The 18,542-nt window shown below is 44.3% G+C and overlaps 1 protein-coding gene across 1 annotated transcript in view; it reads left to right on the top strand.

The window, feature by feature from the left end:
* Positions 1–12,027: 12,027 nt before the first annotated feature.
* The window catches only part of pde5ab (phosphodiesterase 5A, cGMP-specific, b), a 59,420-nt gene continuing 52,905 nt past the window's right edge, over positions 12,028–18,542 (top strand). The window contains exons 1-2 of the mRNA XM_034217854.1: positions 12,028–13,449; positions 16,757–17,231. Of these exons, the coding sequence (XP_034073745.1) occupies positions 13,352–13,449; positions 16,757–17,231 (573 nt within the window). The 5' untranslated portion in view covers positions 12,028–13,351. The remainder of the gene's footprint in view (positions 13,450–16,756; positions 17,232–18,542) is intronic.

Here is an 18,542-nt window from a genome sequence, read left to right as displayed (position 1 = left end):
AGAGCTCACAGCTCCTCATATCTGTTCAGAAACTAGACAAAAGTTAAACAAGTACAAACCACAGACTGCCTGTGTCATGGCGAATACAGTCGCTGGTTTATTTATGTCTGTATAGGCCGTTGTTGTGAGTGTGGAAGGTCGGAGCATATATAACGTTAGCTTAGCCAAGCTACATTTAGAAAACACGCATTTTAAAAGGGTTTTTCGCCTGCCGTCTGTCTGCAGACTTGTCAAAGCATTAATTCATGGTTTTTACTAACCGGTATCAGTATGTTGTTACTTCGGCATCATTTTGAAACGTGTATTACAATTAAATCACGGTCAAATATGTTCATCTTGTTGTAGTTGTAGCCCCCTTGCCAGCGATTCTCTCTCTAGTTTAGCAAGCATACTCAGCCCGACTCAGCCTGGTTGTTCCTGGCCCTAGAACCACGATTTAGTCGGGCCAGAAAAAAGGTGAAAAAGTAGCCCTGGGCCAAAACTAGGCCAAGTGGAAACGCAACCAAAAACGGGCCCCGCACGGCTCGGCACGCTTAAAGCGAGCTACCCGCTGCAGTGGAAACGCTCCATAAGAAAGTGGATCACATCACTTCTGTTCTGAAGTCTTTACACTGGCTTCCTGTGTGTCAAAGAATAGATTTCAAAAATACTGCTGCTGGTTTATAAAGCACTGAATGGTTTAGGCCCAAAATACATTTCTGACCTACTGCTAAATTATGAACCATCCAGATCTCTCAGGTCTTCAGGGACTGGTCAGCTTTCTGTCCCCAGAGTTAGAACTAAACATGGAGAAGCAGCGTTCAGTTATTATGCTCCAAATATCTGGAACAAACTCCCAGAAACCTGCAGGTCCGCTGCAACTCTGACTACTTTTAAATCCAGGCTGAAGACTTTTCTTTTGTCGCTGCTTTTAATTGAACTATTCACATCTTAAACTGCACTGTAATTTTTATCCATGTATTTTTTCTTTTAACGTTTATTTTATTATCTTTGCTTTTTAATGACTGATTTTAAATGACATGTTCTTAATGTCTTTCATTTTTTGTAAAGCACTTTGAATTGCCTTGTGTTGAAAGGTGCTATATAAATAAACTTGCCTTGTCTGTGTCTGTGTGTGTGTGTGTGTGTGTGTGTGTGTGTGTGTGTGTGTGTGTGTGTGTGTGTGTGTGTGTGTGTGCGCGCGCGTGTGTGTGTGTGTGTGTGTGTGTGTGTGTGTGTGTGTGTGTGTGTGTGTGTGTGTGTGTGTGTGTGTGTGTGTGTGTGTGTGTTATAGGAGTGCTTCAGTAAAGATAGTACAGATACCTGAAAAGTCCTTTATTCACCTTTTCATTCATAGACAATGTTTCGCATTCTGATTCAAATTTATTTAAATAATTCAAATAAACATTTTTATATTTAAGATGTAAATCATGTAGGCTACTGTGTAACATAATGTAGAATTGGCATAACATCATACAGTAAATTTGTCTAAGCTAATAATCTCTACGTTTTTTGTACGAGATGGTAACTAAGCAGATGTTGTGTGAAGAAAGCAGACCAACTTTCAGTGGAACTATGTGGAATCTTACCATTTTCCCTTATTAAAATACTCTGAGTTGTACGGGTACTACATTTGCTATGTATATAAAACTGCTATTCAAAGCAACGTCTTATTATATTTCACGCATAAAGCTTTGCATAAGTAATCAGTCAGTGCCAATACGGGGGGTTACGTATTGTAACCCTAGTTATATAAGCACAGGCGGAACCCTCTACTGGACTCTATGGGTACTACTCTCTATCATGCTCTGCGTGCATTCACCTACTGAGTTGCATAAACGTAGCCGGCCAATCGGGGCGAGCCTACCTGAATGCGCGCGCAGGCCCACAGTATATAAGGCGGCTACGCCCTCCGACCGTCATCCTAAACCAGTGATCACCAACTGGCGGCCCGCGGGCCACATCCGGCCCGCCAGACATTCTCATCCGGCCCGCACGACGGGGGTGACTGTGGCGTTGGCGGAGTGGTTACTGCTTTCGCCTCCCACCCATTATTTTTTTTTACAACGTCTCGTGAGTACAGTGTTGCCAACTCCATAGTAAGGAAAGTAGCTATTGGCTGTCCAAAAAGTCGCCAGAAGTCGCTAAATGACGTCATCGCCTAATTTGCATATCATGTAATGGCGGCTGTAGGAGAGAGCATGGTCGAGGGGAGTACAAAAAACGTTCCCAACCCTTCAAGGATCAAATTCTGGACTTCTCCAGGAAAGCATCATGATGTTTAGCTTGTCACAGAGAGGCACACACACAGTGGACGAGGTGATTGAGTGACTGAGGCTGTGTGAGTCAAAGCAAAGCAAAGGCAGTTATTTATTATAGTTTGAACGTGAGTGAAGAAACATTTACATTTTACATTTAAATCCCGCTCTAAACCAGGACGGCTTGGCAGTTGGCGCATGCGCAATTCATTTGCAGTCTCGACGCGGTGGAGTGTGGTTGTCTCCTCTCTGCTCTGACTGCAGCAGCTGCTCTGCTGCGGCCAGGCAACTGTCAGTCTGAGCGCCTGTGAGTACTATGGGAGGGAGGCGGGGCTCACGGCAGCACCCGCGGCTGGTTAACTGCAGAACAATACGTGAGTCTCCAAACACCAGAAAAGTCCCTAATAACACCATTATAAATCGTTAGATTAGTCGTTAGTCGCTTTTGACACAAATAAGTAGCCGGAGGGTTTGGAAAGCCGCCAAATTTAACGAGAAAATCGCCAAGTTGGCAACACTGCGTGAGTAAGGTGCAGTACCGGAGTCCAACAGAGAGGCAGCAGCTGCGGGTCAGTAGACTGCGTACTGCGAAACCTTCCCTGCCTTGAACAAGAAGTGATCCTTCGCTGTGAAGAGTCTGGTTAATGCGGTCCGCACCACAGCAGTAGCCCCGCTGCGACAGAGTCCAACAGAGAGGCAGGAGCTGCGGGACAGTAGCCTAGAAGCAGGGTTGGGTTGTAACGGAATACATGTAACGGCGTTACGTAATCAGAATACAAAAATCGGCGGCGCCGGCTCTTAGCTCCGGAATCCGGTTCACTTCCAGCTCCAAAAGATTGTCGGTCTAGAGGTAAGGGCTGCGGAGCTAAGAGGTGGCGTCGCTTACGTCTCTTAGGTCGAGGCGTGCAGGAAACTAAACCCACCTCCCCTGAACATGGGTCGACTGTCATGCCTGCCTACAAGCATTAGTGCTTATAAACACACTTTATAAAGTCAGGCAACACTAATCAGGTTTCGTGTGATTCTGTTTATTTGTACCTTACTTTGACCATCCGTTCACTGTTATTGATCATTGTGGAGAGAGGCAGACGTGTTGTATTATAGCAGCTATCGGATGGAATCAATACATGGGCTGCACAGGTTGTCGTGTCCGACTATCACAAGAAGAATCATAATAAAAATACGCCGGTAAAATGTGCCTGTCGAAAACGGTTTATGCCACAATAGGATAGCAATAGCAAGTAGTCAGTTTAGCTTCGATTGCTATGCTAACATCACCCATTTTATACCAGAGAAACTTTCATAACAGCGTTGTGATGCCAAACAGCGTCAATTCAGACTGACACACATTCAGGGGAACTGGGGATATGTATCAGCTGCTTGTGTGAGTTGGACAGTGAATAGTTTAGAGCGACCGCTGCAGTGTGAGCTAACCGGGAGCTAACGGGAGAATAAACTCCCGTGGAAGAGCAGCACTGCAGCGGTCGGTAAATGCTGCAGAAACACATTAATAAACAATGAACCACGGCACTCTGGAGCAAAGTATAAGGTTAGAGAAGTCGTTATTTAATTTAATCTGGCTTCGTGTGATTAAAAGCAACACGATCATCGACCCGACGCAGTTGTTGTTGTTGTGAGCGCCGTAACGCCGTTGGGGAGCAAATCAGCGATGTAAACGATGACGTCATGACGCAGCAGCGGCAGCACCCAGTCGGGCTCTGGGCGGTGTGAACAGAGCGGGAGCAGAAAAGGGAAACCGGAGCTGAACCAGAAAAGCTCCCGCTCGGAGTTAGAAAGGGAAAAGCGCTGGTGTGAAAGCCGCATGTGAGCGAGAGAGAGATGCAGCGTGTCTGTGAGGCCCTGCCCCCACACGCCGATGAGAGAGAGAGATCTCTTTTAAACTATATTGAAAGTTAGAAACGGAGATGGTTCGATAAAATGTGCAAGATAACGTTTATGTAGCATTTTTTTATTGTCGAGATGATGACATTTATAACGGGATCAAATCAAAGTGAATGGCCTGCTGCTGCTGAATGCATGGCGCAAGTGACTGGAAAAAGTTTTAAAAGTTATCACATCGTTTCAGATAATAAATAATAATGATAATTCATTCTATTTAGGGGCGCCTTTCAAAGCACCCAAGGACACCTTACAATTCATAACATATTCCAAGGAAAGGTTTTAAGACAGTACAAAGAATGCAGTCCGGGTGATGTTTTGTATGTGGGGTGCAGATGAGAGAGCTGTCCAGAATGACAACAAGATGTTGTGTTTGAGTTCTTGATAAGCCATTAAAACAGTAAAATAAGTGTCTCTTGTTCACCAAAACATACCCATCTGTTATGGAAAAAGAAAGTATTCCAAAAGTATTCTAAAAGTAATCTGAATACATTTTTAAGACACGTAACTGTAACTGTATTCTGATTACTTTCAGAGCATGTATTCAGTAACTGATTACATTTACAAAGTAACCCTCCCAACCCTGCCTAGAAGTTATCCTTCGTTAGCGTGAAGAGTTTGCTAAGCTTTATGCGGTCCACAGTACCTGAGCGTGCTCCACTAGCACCCCCCCCACTTCAAAATTCTGGGCTATATAAAAATCGCTGGCCCGCGATAGTGTCTATTGGATACATTTTGGCCCTTGGACAAATGTAGTTGGTGATCCCTGTCCTAAACCCTCTTCAGCGAGCGGCATAGGAAAGACAGGGCCCCCAGGTAGAGGGCTCCGCCTGTGCTTATATAACTAGGGTTACAATACGTAACCCCCCGTTATATATCACACAGGCTCCGCCCTCTACTGGACTCTATGGGTACAGTGGGTGGAGCCCCATGTATAAACACCCTGTTGTCCAACAACATCGACCCATCACACTGCCCCTGACCGGCTTTTGGCTAACATCCACTGCACCCCCACTTCCTCCTATCTGGTTGTAACCGTGGAGAAGTCGGGGCCGCAGCTTGGATAAGGCACACTCACACATGCTTACCTCGTGTAGAGTGTGCATGGACGATAGTGGGGAGAGTCCTCCAGCCCTGTATGGGGCTGATTGCGCACCATGTTTCCCGGGTCCCTAACCCCTAGATTCCACCGGCGCGTTACGGCTGCGCCACGGTTTTGGTCCGGCCTCCTCCGGCGTCATACCCTATCGGATACCTAGCGTTTCAGAAGCATTTCAGAAGCGGAGCGTTTTGCCTGCCGGCTCGCAGTTTTTGTTGATTTGGGCATATTTCCTGGACAGGCTACTTTGTACAGACCAAGTTAATAATAATTGTAATATCCCAGTTATAAACTACATGAATCAAAGATGTGTTGCTGTATTTTAGTGGTGAAAAAATGCATTCATCATCATAATTATTCTATATATATAATTTACACAGTGCCTGTAAACCGGAGGAGAACGCTGGCATTTCTCCTCCTACTTGAAAGACTACGGAGGGATAGGGTCTGCAAAATGAGTTTGTGTGTGTAAATATATATATATATATATATATATATATATATATATATATATATATATATATATAACTTGCTAAAGGGAAACGTGCCCCTGGAGGTCAAAAGAAGAGGTACAAAGATAACATAAAAACAAACCTAAAGAAGTGCCACATAGACCTAAAAGCTTGGGAAGACATGGCAATAGACAGGGCGACCTGGAGAAACCTTGTCCGTGAGGGTATAATGATGACCTCTGCCATGCTGCACAAGACAAGCGCAGACTCAGGAAGGAGAGATCAACCCCCAAACGGGTCAAACCCAAACCCTCCACCACTACATTCCCATGTCCACATTGCACAAGAATAATCGGGTCCAGAATCGGCCTCTATGCCCACCTGAAGACCCACAAGGACCAAGAAGGAGGACAGTCATACTCGACTACGAGTGACCGCCGATGATGATGATGATATATATATACATACAGGGTTGGGTTGTAACGGAATACATGTAACAGCGTTACGTAATCAGAATACAAAAATCAAGTAACTGTATTCAGCTCACATTACATTTGAAAAACAAGTAATCTGATTACAGTTACTTTCGTAAACCTGAAGTGAATACATTTTGGATTACTTATTGGAATTATTGGTAGAAAGATTCCCTCACAACATTTAATATGCATTACTAAAGGTACAGCCGAATCATCACAGCGCACAAAACCTATTACCGCCGCAGATGGACCAAAAAAGGGAGCATTTGAAAAAAATGTGCGGGTCCGCTCAGTGAAACGATAACAACGAAACACGGAGGAACAAAAGTCTGCGTTTAAATCGTGTTTGTGTTGTGTGTTGTGTGTGTGTGTGTGTGTTTGTAGAGGTGTGTGTGGTTAAAACACATCAGCCACACCGTTCTTTAGCCTTTCTAATGATTCTGAAGGTAAACACAGTTGAAGAGTTTATCGCCTGCGGAAAGCTAACGGAAGATACACGGTGTTTGCTGACTTCTTCGACTATGGGGGCCACCACTACCTAGTTGTCGGGGATCGGCTCTCGGGCTGGGTAGAGGTCCTGAGCTCTACGGCGGGTACTGCCCTGGCGGGCTCAGCTGGCCTGGTCCAACACCTCCGTTCGTTCTTCGCCACCTTCGGCGTACCGGAGGAGCTCTCGAGTGACGGTGGTCCGGAATTCAAGGCGAGCCACACTGGACTTCCTCCGCTTATAATAATAATAATAATAATAATTTCAATTTATATAGCGCCTTTCACGAAACCCAAGGACGCTTTACAATGGGAAGTAACAAAACAAAAAGTAATAATAAAGATACATAGGCTGAAGAAAACAAAAACAGGAACAGGTTGCTGAGTACTGTATATTAGTTGAGGCCAAAGGCCTGAGTGAACAGATGGTGTTTGAGGTGTTTTTTGAAGGTGTCCAGAGTGTCTGCATTCCTGATTGCACAGGGGAGAGAATTCCAGAGGGTGGGGGCTGCGACACTGAAGGCTCTGTTGCCAAATGTTTTCAGCTTGGAGCGCTGGATGGAGAGCAGCCCTTTGTCAGAGGACCGCAGGTGACGAGAGGGGGTGTAGGGCTGAAGGAGGTCAGAGATGTATGGAGGGGCTAGGGAGTGGAGAGATTTGTAAGTTAGCAGGAGGAGTTTGTACTGGATGCGTGACTTGACCGGGAGCCAGTGAAGGTGGATGAGGGTAGGGGTGGTGTGCTTATGGCACGTCAAACACTGTGTGTCTTCCGTTAGCTTTCCGCAGTAGAATCGGAGGGCGGAAGACTGCTAAGCGCCTCCTGATGTCCAACACCGGCCCGTCGGGCAGCCTTGATCAGGACCGCTTCCTGCGTGCTATGCTGCAGTTGCGAAACACGCCTGACCCCGACTGCACCCTCTCGCCAGCACAGATCATCTTCGGCCGCCCCCTTCGTGGCTCGCTCTCCTTCGTGAACCGCCTCGAGAAGTTCTCGAACCCGCATAGCCGCCTGCTATGGCGCGAGGCATGGGCGGCGAAGGAGGACGCCCTTCGGACCCGTATGTCCCGTACCACCGAGTCTCTGGTGTATAGAGTCGGAGAGGTCCTGATAATTTATTCCGGTAAATTACTCTGACCTACTAATTGACCTTTCCGAAGTTATTGAGTCTATGTAAGTTTGCTGCTTGGCTCAGATCCACCAACGTCAGCAAGATCTCACCTCTATTAACCCCCCGAAGAACCAGGTTCAATTAACTGCTGTTTCAATTCAGACAACTCTTTTTTAATCTGTTTAAGGGATCCCGAAGGATTTTGATATCAGTAAATGGAGTGTGCTCCTACCTAAGTGTGTGTGGCAGGGTGCAGTCTTACCTTTGAAGCAGGAGAGGAGGGCACAGGTGTCTTTTAAATTATCCCAATCCAACTGGTGGGATTCAGTTTATTTGAAGAAAAATAGGTCCAAACTAATACAGGGTTTTTACCTTCTCTCTTTACAACATTATAATCATACTAAAAACCTGGTGCTGTGATCATGTTCAAATATGAAACTTTAATTCACAGTCTTACATTTATTACCAAAATGTTTTAATTTCAACTGCCCAATTCAGTTGTGACATTTTAAAATTCTCCCCATAGAATTTAGAAGTATTTCCTCGTAAAAAGACCGGTGACCATAAAAAGCGCATTCAACTTTCCATTCACCAAATCAATTCACATCAGTTTCATACCGTTTTTTCCGACACAGACAGCGGGTATAACATTCAAAAACCCATACCTGTCCGCAAAAATTCGGAGGGAAGATTTTCCTCACAGGTGGCGGTATTTATAATATTCATACACTTTTTCCGACACAGACGGCGGATTAACATTCAAAAACCCATAACTGTCCGCAAAAATTCGGAGGGAAGATTTTCCTCACAGGTGGCGGTATTTATAATATTCACAAACACATCTCTCATCAAATCATTCCACTCAGCCAACAACCAAGAAATTCGAGAGATATTTACCCCGTCTGGCAGAACCTTACCGAGAGCTAGTTACCCAGCTCCCGAGCTTTCACTCTCAAACCCCTGTCTTTATGCACAAAAACCCCGATAGCATTTTCCAAAACGCCTCCTCCACACCCACATCAGGAAAAACTGGGCAGGGCTTCTACTGTACAGGGCTAAACATGACCCGACATGTTCCATAGCTTTTATGGCAATAGACACACCTTTTCATGTTAGTGTAAAAAGGACATGAACTTTCTTTGGCCTCTAATGTGTTTCTCCTTAAGCCTGGAGCCCCCCCCCCCCCCTCCCTGTGGACTGCTGCCAGAGGAGAGGGAGGAAAACGGCCTACTCTCTTCAGAGACACCCATAATTCATAGATCTTACATACTCAACCTAAACAAACCACTTTGTTTTGTTTATACTGTAAATATAGAAAAACCTAAAATATGAAGTATTTTTCATTGTGGGTTATACAAAAATATAATTGATTATATTTGATTATACCTAACTTTCGTTTTAAGTATTAAACATACTAGATCTCAACACCCTCTCTTCAAAATGCAAAGTTATCAAATAGTAACAGAAAAAATTATAAGCATACATACATATTCAAAAACCGTCAAGAAGCATTCTCATTATGGGTTTATATAAGAATATGATTTTTAATTAACTTTCGTTTTTAAGTATTCACTTTATACTAGATCTCAACACTGGGGACTCACTCAAGACCGCTTCGCCCATTGACTCTCGGCGAAAGGGTATTCCTCCAGAACCAGCAAGGCCCGAGCCCCCACAAATGGGACAGGTCAGGGATCGTGGTGGAGTCGCTGGGCAACGACCAGTATCGGGTCAGGGTTGACGGTTCGGGACGTCTGACACTGCGCAACCGGCAGTTCCTCCGTGCCTACACGCCGGCCACACCCTGCGCCCGTGAGCAGTCGACTGCGCCGTCGCCGTCGCCCGCTGTCCTGGGACATCAGCCCCCACCTATCCACCCGGGCTGGGCGACGCCCCAGGGGATTGCTCAGCGGCCGGCTGATGGACCCCGCGACTCGGCTATGGGTGCTTCCCCACCGGTGCCTGCTGATGAGGCGTCCTCTGACTTCACCGTTCCTACGGGTGCCTTCCTGGGCGCACCGCTCCCGGTGCCGCAGTCGCAGCCGACGCTGCCCTAGCCTACTCGGCCGGGCCGCGTGAGGAGGCCGCCTGCACGTTACGAGCCCGAGTCCGGCAGCTGGATACGGGATTTAGACCGTTAATCTATTCCAGCCCATAGCTTTCCGGTCTGGGGGGGATGAAGAGTTTATCGCCGGACGCGTCTGAGCCGTAACGCGGCGCGTGTGGGGGAATAGCACCCATTGATTAGAGTGGCCGCGACCCTTACGACCGCCGCGGCGCAGCCGTAACACTGCGCCGCAGCCGTAACACGGCGCAGCGCGGCGCAGACGGACCGGGTGGAAACTGGGGGTAAGCCGAGCATGGAAAAAAACACAAGCGCATTATGTCTCATCCGGCGAGACATAATGCACCTGGAAATGGTCCAGGCGATGTTGGCGTCTAAGCCGTGGGAATGCCCAACAGGCACTGCAGGACGGGGAATGTCCGCCCCCCTCCACGGCGTGGTCAGCCCCCAGACACTCGAAGCACCATCTGTGAGTATCAGCGCCCACGATTAAGCCAGGGCAAGTAGGGCAAGGCCGAGATTCCAGGAGTGGTGAGTCCATATTATTTTCTCTCTTCTTCTTCTGACGTTTTAGCTTTCTTCAGTTGTCTGCTCGCTGAAGAGAACAATTATGACGGTCGGAGGGTGTAGCATGATAGAGAGTACCCATAGAGTCCAGTAGAGGGCGGAGCCTGTGTGTGTGTGATATATAACCTGCCGTTGTTTTCATTGTAAAAGGTTTACGTGCGGATTTTAGCATTGAGCTTCAAAAACGTTGTTCCCAAGTTAAGCCTCACAGAGCTGATAGCAAAGCTGCAAAGGCTTGTTATTGTATTGTTTCATCCTTTTAAACAATTTGAGATTACCATTGGCAACTGCAGAGAGTCTGCTAAACCCACACCAAATGAGCGCAAAGGCTATCTTGATGGCTGTGCTGGACATCTCTACTCTTTCTATTAGTACACACTTTGCATCTGTTTTCCATAAAGTATTTCCATATTAAGGGCAGGACAGAACTGAAAAGTAGACTACACATGTTCACAAGAGATGGACATCAGTAAATGATTTGAAAAGTGACAAAATGGTTAGGGTGTCCTCTTGCCTTGTCCTAAGCAACATACACAGATTAAAACATGTCCAAGCAATACAGGCCTATCAAATGTAACAATGACACACACTATAATGAGACATTTAAAGGTTAGAAAGTACACAGAGACAGATTAAACCAAGAGCAAAGAAGGTGTGTTTGTCTGGGTGTCCCACCTTCTTCCCTTCCTCTGATAAGCTCTCTGCTGTGGGGGGGGGGGGGGGTTGGGATGCTGCTCGTGGGTTCCCCCAGGGACGAGCAGCCACCATCTGCTGGTAAGGTAACACCAGCGGGGGGACACTGGAGAGCAGACACAGAGTGAAAGCCATTACACTTCATCAATACAAATCTGCACTCTTCCAGCTGTGATTCACAGTCATCGAACAGTTAATTACTGCTGGGATTTATGGTATTATTTCATTACGGTGTACCAGCTAAATAAGGTCAAGATAAATTAATAAAGGATTGACTTGTGGTGGGTTTGCTCTCATAAAGGAATTGTTTTAATTACCTCAATTACATCCCCCTTGAATACAACCCGTGTCTGTTGTTGAAGGTTTAAAAGTTGATTATGTGTACCGATATTAAAGTCTTCAGTGTTTTTCCCAAAAGTTGTCTCAAAAATCCTGACAACACATTTCTCTCAGTTTATATTTGCTTTTTTTGTTTGAGTGTGAAAAATGAACTAGCTTTCTGAGGAATTTATTTACTGTAGATGTGGCTAAAAACTCTCTAAAGGATTATTGTGTAAACCAAGCATGAACAGAAATGAATTAAATGTGTGGCTTATTCCCTGGGGATGATAAATGTGAATCATGGTGTAAAAAGCCAAGGTAAAAAACTCTAAACGTACCAGCCCTGATGTTGATCATGGGGTGTGTGGATGCCCTTTATATTCACTGTTGAGATTTTTGATACAGAAGATATTTGCATAGCCTTCCTCAACGTCTGTGTCATTTCCTGTATATCACACCAGGGTTCCAGAAATGCTCTACTTTGTTTCATTAGAAATATTATGCTTTGTTTAATTATTCCCTCTGACTTTCCTGGAATGTTGGAGCGTAACCAAGTTCTGTAAACATTCCCGGAAACTAATATTTCCCTTAGATGCTTCTATAGAAGATGATATGGTATTAATGCATTGTTTTATTAAAATATAAGATGAACCATGATACTAACATTCTGTTTATCTTCCACCCCAAAATAGATTTTTTTCCTGGAATGTCATGTTATAACCGTGTGGGATCCTCCTCCTAAACCTCTCACAATATGTTCCCAGAGATGGCTAATGGTTATTTTATTTGGTCCTTAAGTAGGCTGTTCTTTTACGAAGGGAAGGAATAAAAGCATCGCGACAGGAATTTGATGATATATAAAGCTACATCCTACCCTCTTTACCGCCATAACTTATATCACAATGTAAACAATTGGATGGAGCCCTTCATGTGAACGTAAATGTACAATTACACTGAATATTTTCTGTAAAGGGGCACTCCACTAATTTCACGGATAAAAACAGCTTTCACATGAGCGGTGGCCTAAAACCTTTATATATACAGTCTATGCCTAAAGCTAAGGTATTTACCACAACAAGTCCAACAAAGATACATTGTGATGCTGCATTATGGGAAATGTATGATCCAATGTATTTCCAGTCTGACACACATAAAGCCAGGATGTCTTGATTTTAACAATCTTTTGCTGACCGTCTGAGATTACACTAAAGTATGTGCACTTATAAGTGGAGTAACCCTTTATAAAATGAGATCAGATGGACCTTGATTGATCAGGTGTTATAGCAGCAACAGAATAAGACAGAAACACAGATAGTACACATGGGCTAATAATAATTAAAATAAAATAAAATAAGATCAAATAAAAATATGCCGGCAGTTCAATGCTTTTAATAAATAAAAGTGTGAATCGGTCAATAATCATCATTATTTCTTCCTATATCTGCTTGACTATGCTCCACAAATGTAATAATATATGACACTAAAGTAGGCCCACATTAAATCAGAATGGAGTTTATTGCCAGGTACCTTTACACATAGGCTACAAGGAATTAGCTTTGGTGACTGGTGGTGCGATTGCGAACATTAACAACATAAGGAAATAAGTTGTAAGAGAAGGTCGACAATATAACGATTATAAATATGTGTATCTTTTGTTATAGAGGTAAGAATCAGAATGTTGTACAGTAGGTGTGCGTCGTGTGTATGGTGTATTTGCAGCACTCTTTATGATAAAGGTGAAAGACAGGGGGTGTGCTCTCTCTCTCTCTCTCTCTCCTCCCTGCGCGTACAGTCCCGCTGTATGACCGGAGCGCGTACACTCCCCGGCACGGAGCAGCTCTCTCTCTGTGAGCAGCTTTCCCCCTGTTATTCGGTACCGGGTCTCCCGTGTGTAGATGTAGCCGGTAACCGGAGCTCTCAGCGGCACTCTGCGGTCGCGTTTGCGCCATGGAGGACTGCTGCTCCCCGGAAAGCGAGAGGATGGAAGCGTGGCTGGACGACCACCTGGAGTTCTCTCACTCCTACTTTATCAGGAAGGCGTCAAGGTAAAGGGGGGTGGTGGGACCTTAAACCTGGTGTATTTAGTTTCTGTGCGTAAGAGAGAGCGCTTACTCGTGAACATCTTTGCAGAAAAACAGCCACCATCAGTTTGCTTTTGGTGCCCAGCCCCATAGCCAATCAGGAACGACAAAGATTCGAAGTATTGCCGAGTACTTTTGTGTAATATCAAGTCAGAATATGTCTTTACACTGGATATAAGACCTAGAAACATAGGAAGTAACAAGCAGTGATGTAGGGTCTTGATGTTAGACACTGCATCTAAAGTATCTGAGTCAAAGACTCAAAGCTGTATCTCAGATTAAACCATTTTCACATTTTTATTGGAAAATCACCCAATAATATCAGAAAACAGAACATATTTGAGCATTTGCGGCATTTCCTGATTCTGGTAAATATAGTTCAAAATACAAAATGTATGTTCTAAATATCCCCTTCTTACTTATTTTCCTTATTACAAGCAAAAACACAGTGTTTTCACAATTGTTATACTTGTTTTTGGAACAGCATTTTTTCCAGTGAAACATTTCATCTCCTCTGGTAGTTAATCTTAAACTCTTTATTTGAACTCTCCTTTATAGTCAGGAAGGCTCTAAAACCTGCTCATATCCAACAATCATGTGCTGCGTTCAGGTACACTCTGATCCTTGTCTCTTGTAGAGCTCCTGTAATGCTCTCTGATAAACATGGCCTCTCTCTCCCAGCTCCGTTATTTATCTCATCATCCACTTCACAATCAGTGAGAGCTGTGAGATCTGCCCAGCGCTCTTAAATCATTAACCTATACTGCTGCCAGGGATTCTGTTCAATTCTCAGTGTGCACTGTTGGTTAGATCCTTGGTGATAATTATACAATCCTTCCTCATGGTGCCTGTGTCTTAATTTAAATCACTCAGTTTCAGCCTCCCCAATTAGACCTCAGAGAGCGTGGTTCAGTGCAAAGGAGCCGTTTAATTTCTACGCAAACAAAGATTCCAAAGCAGTCTTGCTCTGGCAGCAGCAGCAGTGTTAGGCATTTTTTTGCAGCAGTCATATCTTGGCATATCATCTTCCTGGCAGCTCTTCATCAGGACACATTAGCTCTGTGTTTGTTTGAGTGACATACTCCTTCAGACCCATTTATCCACTTTAACTGCCATGGCAACTTCACTTAGTTTAGCAACACACATTACCTCAGTCCCATCTCCATCCCCAAATACATTGCCATAAAGAGCATTGTAAGAGGACATGTTTCCTCCACCGCTCTTCCTGACCGCATTAAAAGAAACACAAAAAAGTGTGTCAGTGCATTTCGTTTCTATGCATCAGTTGTTCTGGTTGAGAAGCATTTCTTAGAGAAGTATTGATTCACCCCCCCCCCCCCCCCCCCCCCCCCCCCCCCCCCTGGATACATAAGGATGGGGGGGAGTAAGGAGGATTCCGCCTGATGGCCCTGACAGGCAGATCACAGCTCTTTTGCCACAGCGTTTTATTTGCCTGGCTCCGGGCCAACATATCAGGGTGGATTTAACGGCCGGACGCATGCCAAATACAGAAGAGCAAGCTTTAAAATGTGTGTGTGCGTGTGTGTGTGTGTGTGTGTGTGTGTGTGTTTGTGTGTGTGTGTGTGTGTGTGTGTGTGTGTGTGTGTGTGTTCTCCAAGTCGATAAGACAAGGTGTCGGCTGATTAGAGAGCTTCTCACTAATCACACCCAATTTACTCTTCACACACACACACACACACACACACACACACACACACACACACACACACACACACACACACACACACACACACACACACACACACACACACCGCATTAGACACCTCAGTGTCATCACATGATCTAGATTGTGCTCTTTATTCACTTGTATTATCATTGTTCACTTTATTTATTAACATCAATATGGCTTCATCAGTGTCTGCATTCTCTGTTCCTGCTGACACAAAGTTTCATTGAATTAAAACTCCCTCTGGTCATTTGTCCAATGTTTGGATGCATATTCTACAATGTTCAGAACCAGCAGGGCAAAACACAAATATGTGGAAGGGAAGGAAGATGTTGATGGATGAGCCCATCAAAGTATTTACCTTCCTCTCCAGCAATCAGGGCCATTTTTATTTAAATCATGGCACATTTTATTTTGTAAGCATTTTCAAAACGTTTCCTAACCCTGCTTTATTTGTTTTACTTAGCTAACAATGGGTTTATCTTTGGTCTAAAGCTACATTTGAAGGTTCAATATATGTGGCATTCAGAGCATTAATAAAGCAGAACAAATATCATTTGAACTCTATGTGGCGAGCTAATGCTTATTACCCACCTTACATGGTCATACACCAGCAAACATAAATGTCATGTTTTCATCACGTTTCTACATTGTTTTTGACCAGTATGAGGTCATTTTTTAAATTACATCATCTTGTAATTAGTTGTAATTATTTTTTTCTCTTTGTTTGCCTTTTCTGTGCAAATTGCACCATAAAAGATCAACACACTGGATAGATGTCTCTTTTGTTTTGGTGAATTTGTGGGATTTCAGGAGTAACTTTAAACTATAACAATAGTCTACCTGTCAACCAGTGTGTGTTCTATTATTGGATTTTTTTTACGAATGTTACTTGTAATTTTTCATTTTAAATATTATGTGCACGACCTTTATCTAACAGTGTTTTATTTTTTGTATCTATCTTAACTTCTCCCCTCTGTGGGATGAGTATTCTGATTGTGTATTTAGTCATACGTTTAAAGGTAGGGTAGGTAAGAATGGAGAAACCAGCTCGAGTGCGCTAGAATTTGAAAGTACGCAGCCGAAAAAAATCTGCCCCTTCCTTCAGACTTCCTCACAGAGCCCCTCCTCCAACACACACGAACACGCACATGATAAAGGAGGGCACGAGATAAGTTTGTGCACAGATGGAAGGCTGACAGGCAGGTAGGCCATCCAGTTACTTTAGCCGGGCCGGCTCAGATCGGTCGTGCTTTTTACAGCGCCACGGCTTCCAGAGATGACCTTTTTTTATGTATTTATTGTCAAAGCATTTAATATATTCATTGCTATCGGGGTGTTAAGAGCATTCCATGGAATATAACAAGTGTTTCTGAAGTGAATTACCTACCCCACCTTTAATGTGTTCTATGTTCCAACTGTCAGGAATTACAATGTTTGTGTATGTTGGTGTAAATAGTTGTTATGTAATGGAGTTCAAGTGTTAAATAATATACTGTTAGTCGTATCTCATGTTTTAGGTGGTACTATCCTCTGTCAGATCCAGATGTTTGTCTCAGTCTCAGTGTGTGTCCTGTGCTGCAGGGAGATGGTGAACGCCTGGTTCTCTGAGCGAGTTCACTCCATCCAGCAGTCTTCCTGCAAAGAGAATCCTCCACAGCAGCACTCCGGCCCCCCCTCTGCCTCCACCATCCTCCCAACTACACTCCAGGACAGCCGCTGCCCGTCCCCCATCCCCATCCCCAGCCCGGCCCCTGGCACCCCCACCCGCAAGATATCAGCATCAGAGTTTGACCGCCCGCTCAGACCCATCGTGGTGAAAGACGCAGAGGGCTCTCTGACGTTCCTGAGTGATGCCGAGACGGTCCCTCTGCGCGGCTCTGTGATGGGCGAGGGGGGTATCGGTGGGGGGGGCAGCGGGGCAGGAAGTGACCGCTGCGCCAGGCTGCTGGAGCTGGTGATGGACGTGTCCAGTCATCTGGACGTGACAGCACTCTGTCACAAGATCTTCCTCCACATCAACGAGCTGATCGCTGCAGACCGCTACTCCCTGTTTCTGGTAGGAACACAAACTACTATTTTCTAACTGTTATCTAACTGCAGCAGCAGGGGGGTCCAAACTTTTTTCACTGAGAGCCACATACAGACAAATATACAAAGGGCTGGCATATGAATGCATGAACACTATTCAAGAAGTACAATATAAGACAAGCACTAGTTTCAGGTTTGGGCCATGTTCCATTATACTTTAAGAATTTGCTGCAGGCCAATTAAAAATGGACCACGGGCCACAATTTGCCCCCAGGCAGCAGTTTGGACACCCCTAACCTAGAGCACTGTGATCAGCCGGAGCAGGGGGAATGAGACAGGCCTCTACAGGATGTGTGTGCTGTGAAACATCTCTTAAAAAGTGCTTACACTCACCAACATGCTCACATCTCAGCTTTCGCTCAAACTGCTGATGTGCAAAGCTCCAGTTATTCTATAAAAGTCTTTCACCATACAATGTAGGTGTTATTCTGTCATTGAAGGTCCACTCTATCATGCCAGCTATTGTTTTGCCTTTGTGCATATTTTACATGACGTGCAGACTCACAGGATTTCTCCCTGTGAGCGACCTTTATATTACACACAGTTTTAATTTGATCCATTTTGAACATAGAGGTGTTGACTTGTTCAGCTCTAATTTACTGTATCAGAATCTTAATGTCTTTATTAATCCCACAGAAATGGACATTGTTAAGAGGCCTGCATAACATATTAGAGATTACACAAAGTACAATTTACAAAAGTATATTGATGACAGGTGGATAACAATAAGTACAGTAACAATATTTAAAAAAAAAAGTCAAATAAAATAAGAGTCAAACACGTGGGTTTGCTATCCTGGCTCCAAGATGGTGGAATGAGCTCCCCATTGACATCAGGACAGCAGATAGCTTACACACCTTCCGGGGGAGACTGAAAACTCATCTCTTTCGACTCCACAGCGATAGAACTATTAACAAAGCACTTATATACTAATAAAGGACTGGCTTATCTTAAGCCAGTTGAGTAGCACTTGAAATGTTTTTGCTCTATGAAGCCTGATGTACTTTATGATTCTGTTTTCTTCAAGGTTATGTCTTCTTGGTCGAACGCACTTATTGTAAGTCGCTTTGGATAAAAGCGTCAGCTAAATGTAATGTAATGCATGTAGAAAAAATGTGATAGCAGCCAGATAACAGTAGTGATTGCACAGTGTTTTACAGATTGTGTTACAGTAGTTAAATAACCTAACTAAGAGCTAGCAGCGAGTAAAAATAATAATTATAAAGCGGTATATATATATATACTGTATATTGTTTACTTTTACATTGTCTTTTTCCTG

This window comes from Gymnodraco acuticeps, unplaced genomic scaffold (genome assembly GCF_902827175.1).
Source record: "Gymnodraco acuticeps unplaced genomic scaffold, fGymAcu1.1, whole genome shotgun sequence".
Classification (NCBI taxonomy): domain Eukaryota; kingdom Metazoa; phylum Chordata; class Actinopteri; order Perciformes; family Bathydraconidae; genus Gymnodraco; species Gymnodraco acuticeps.
This window is presented reverse-complemented; position numbering and strand designations above follow the sequence as displayed.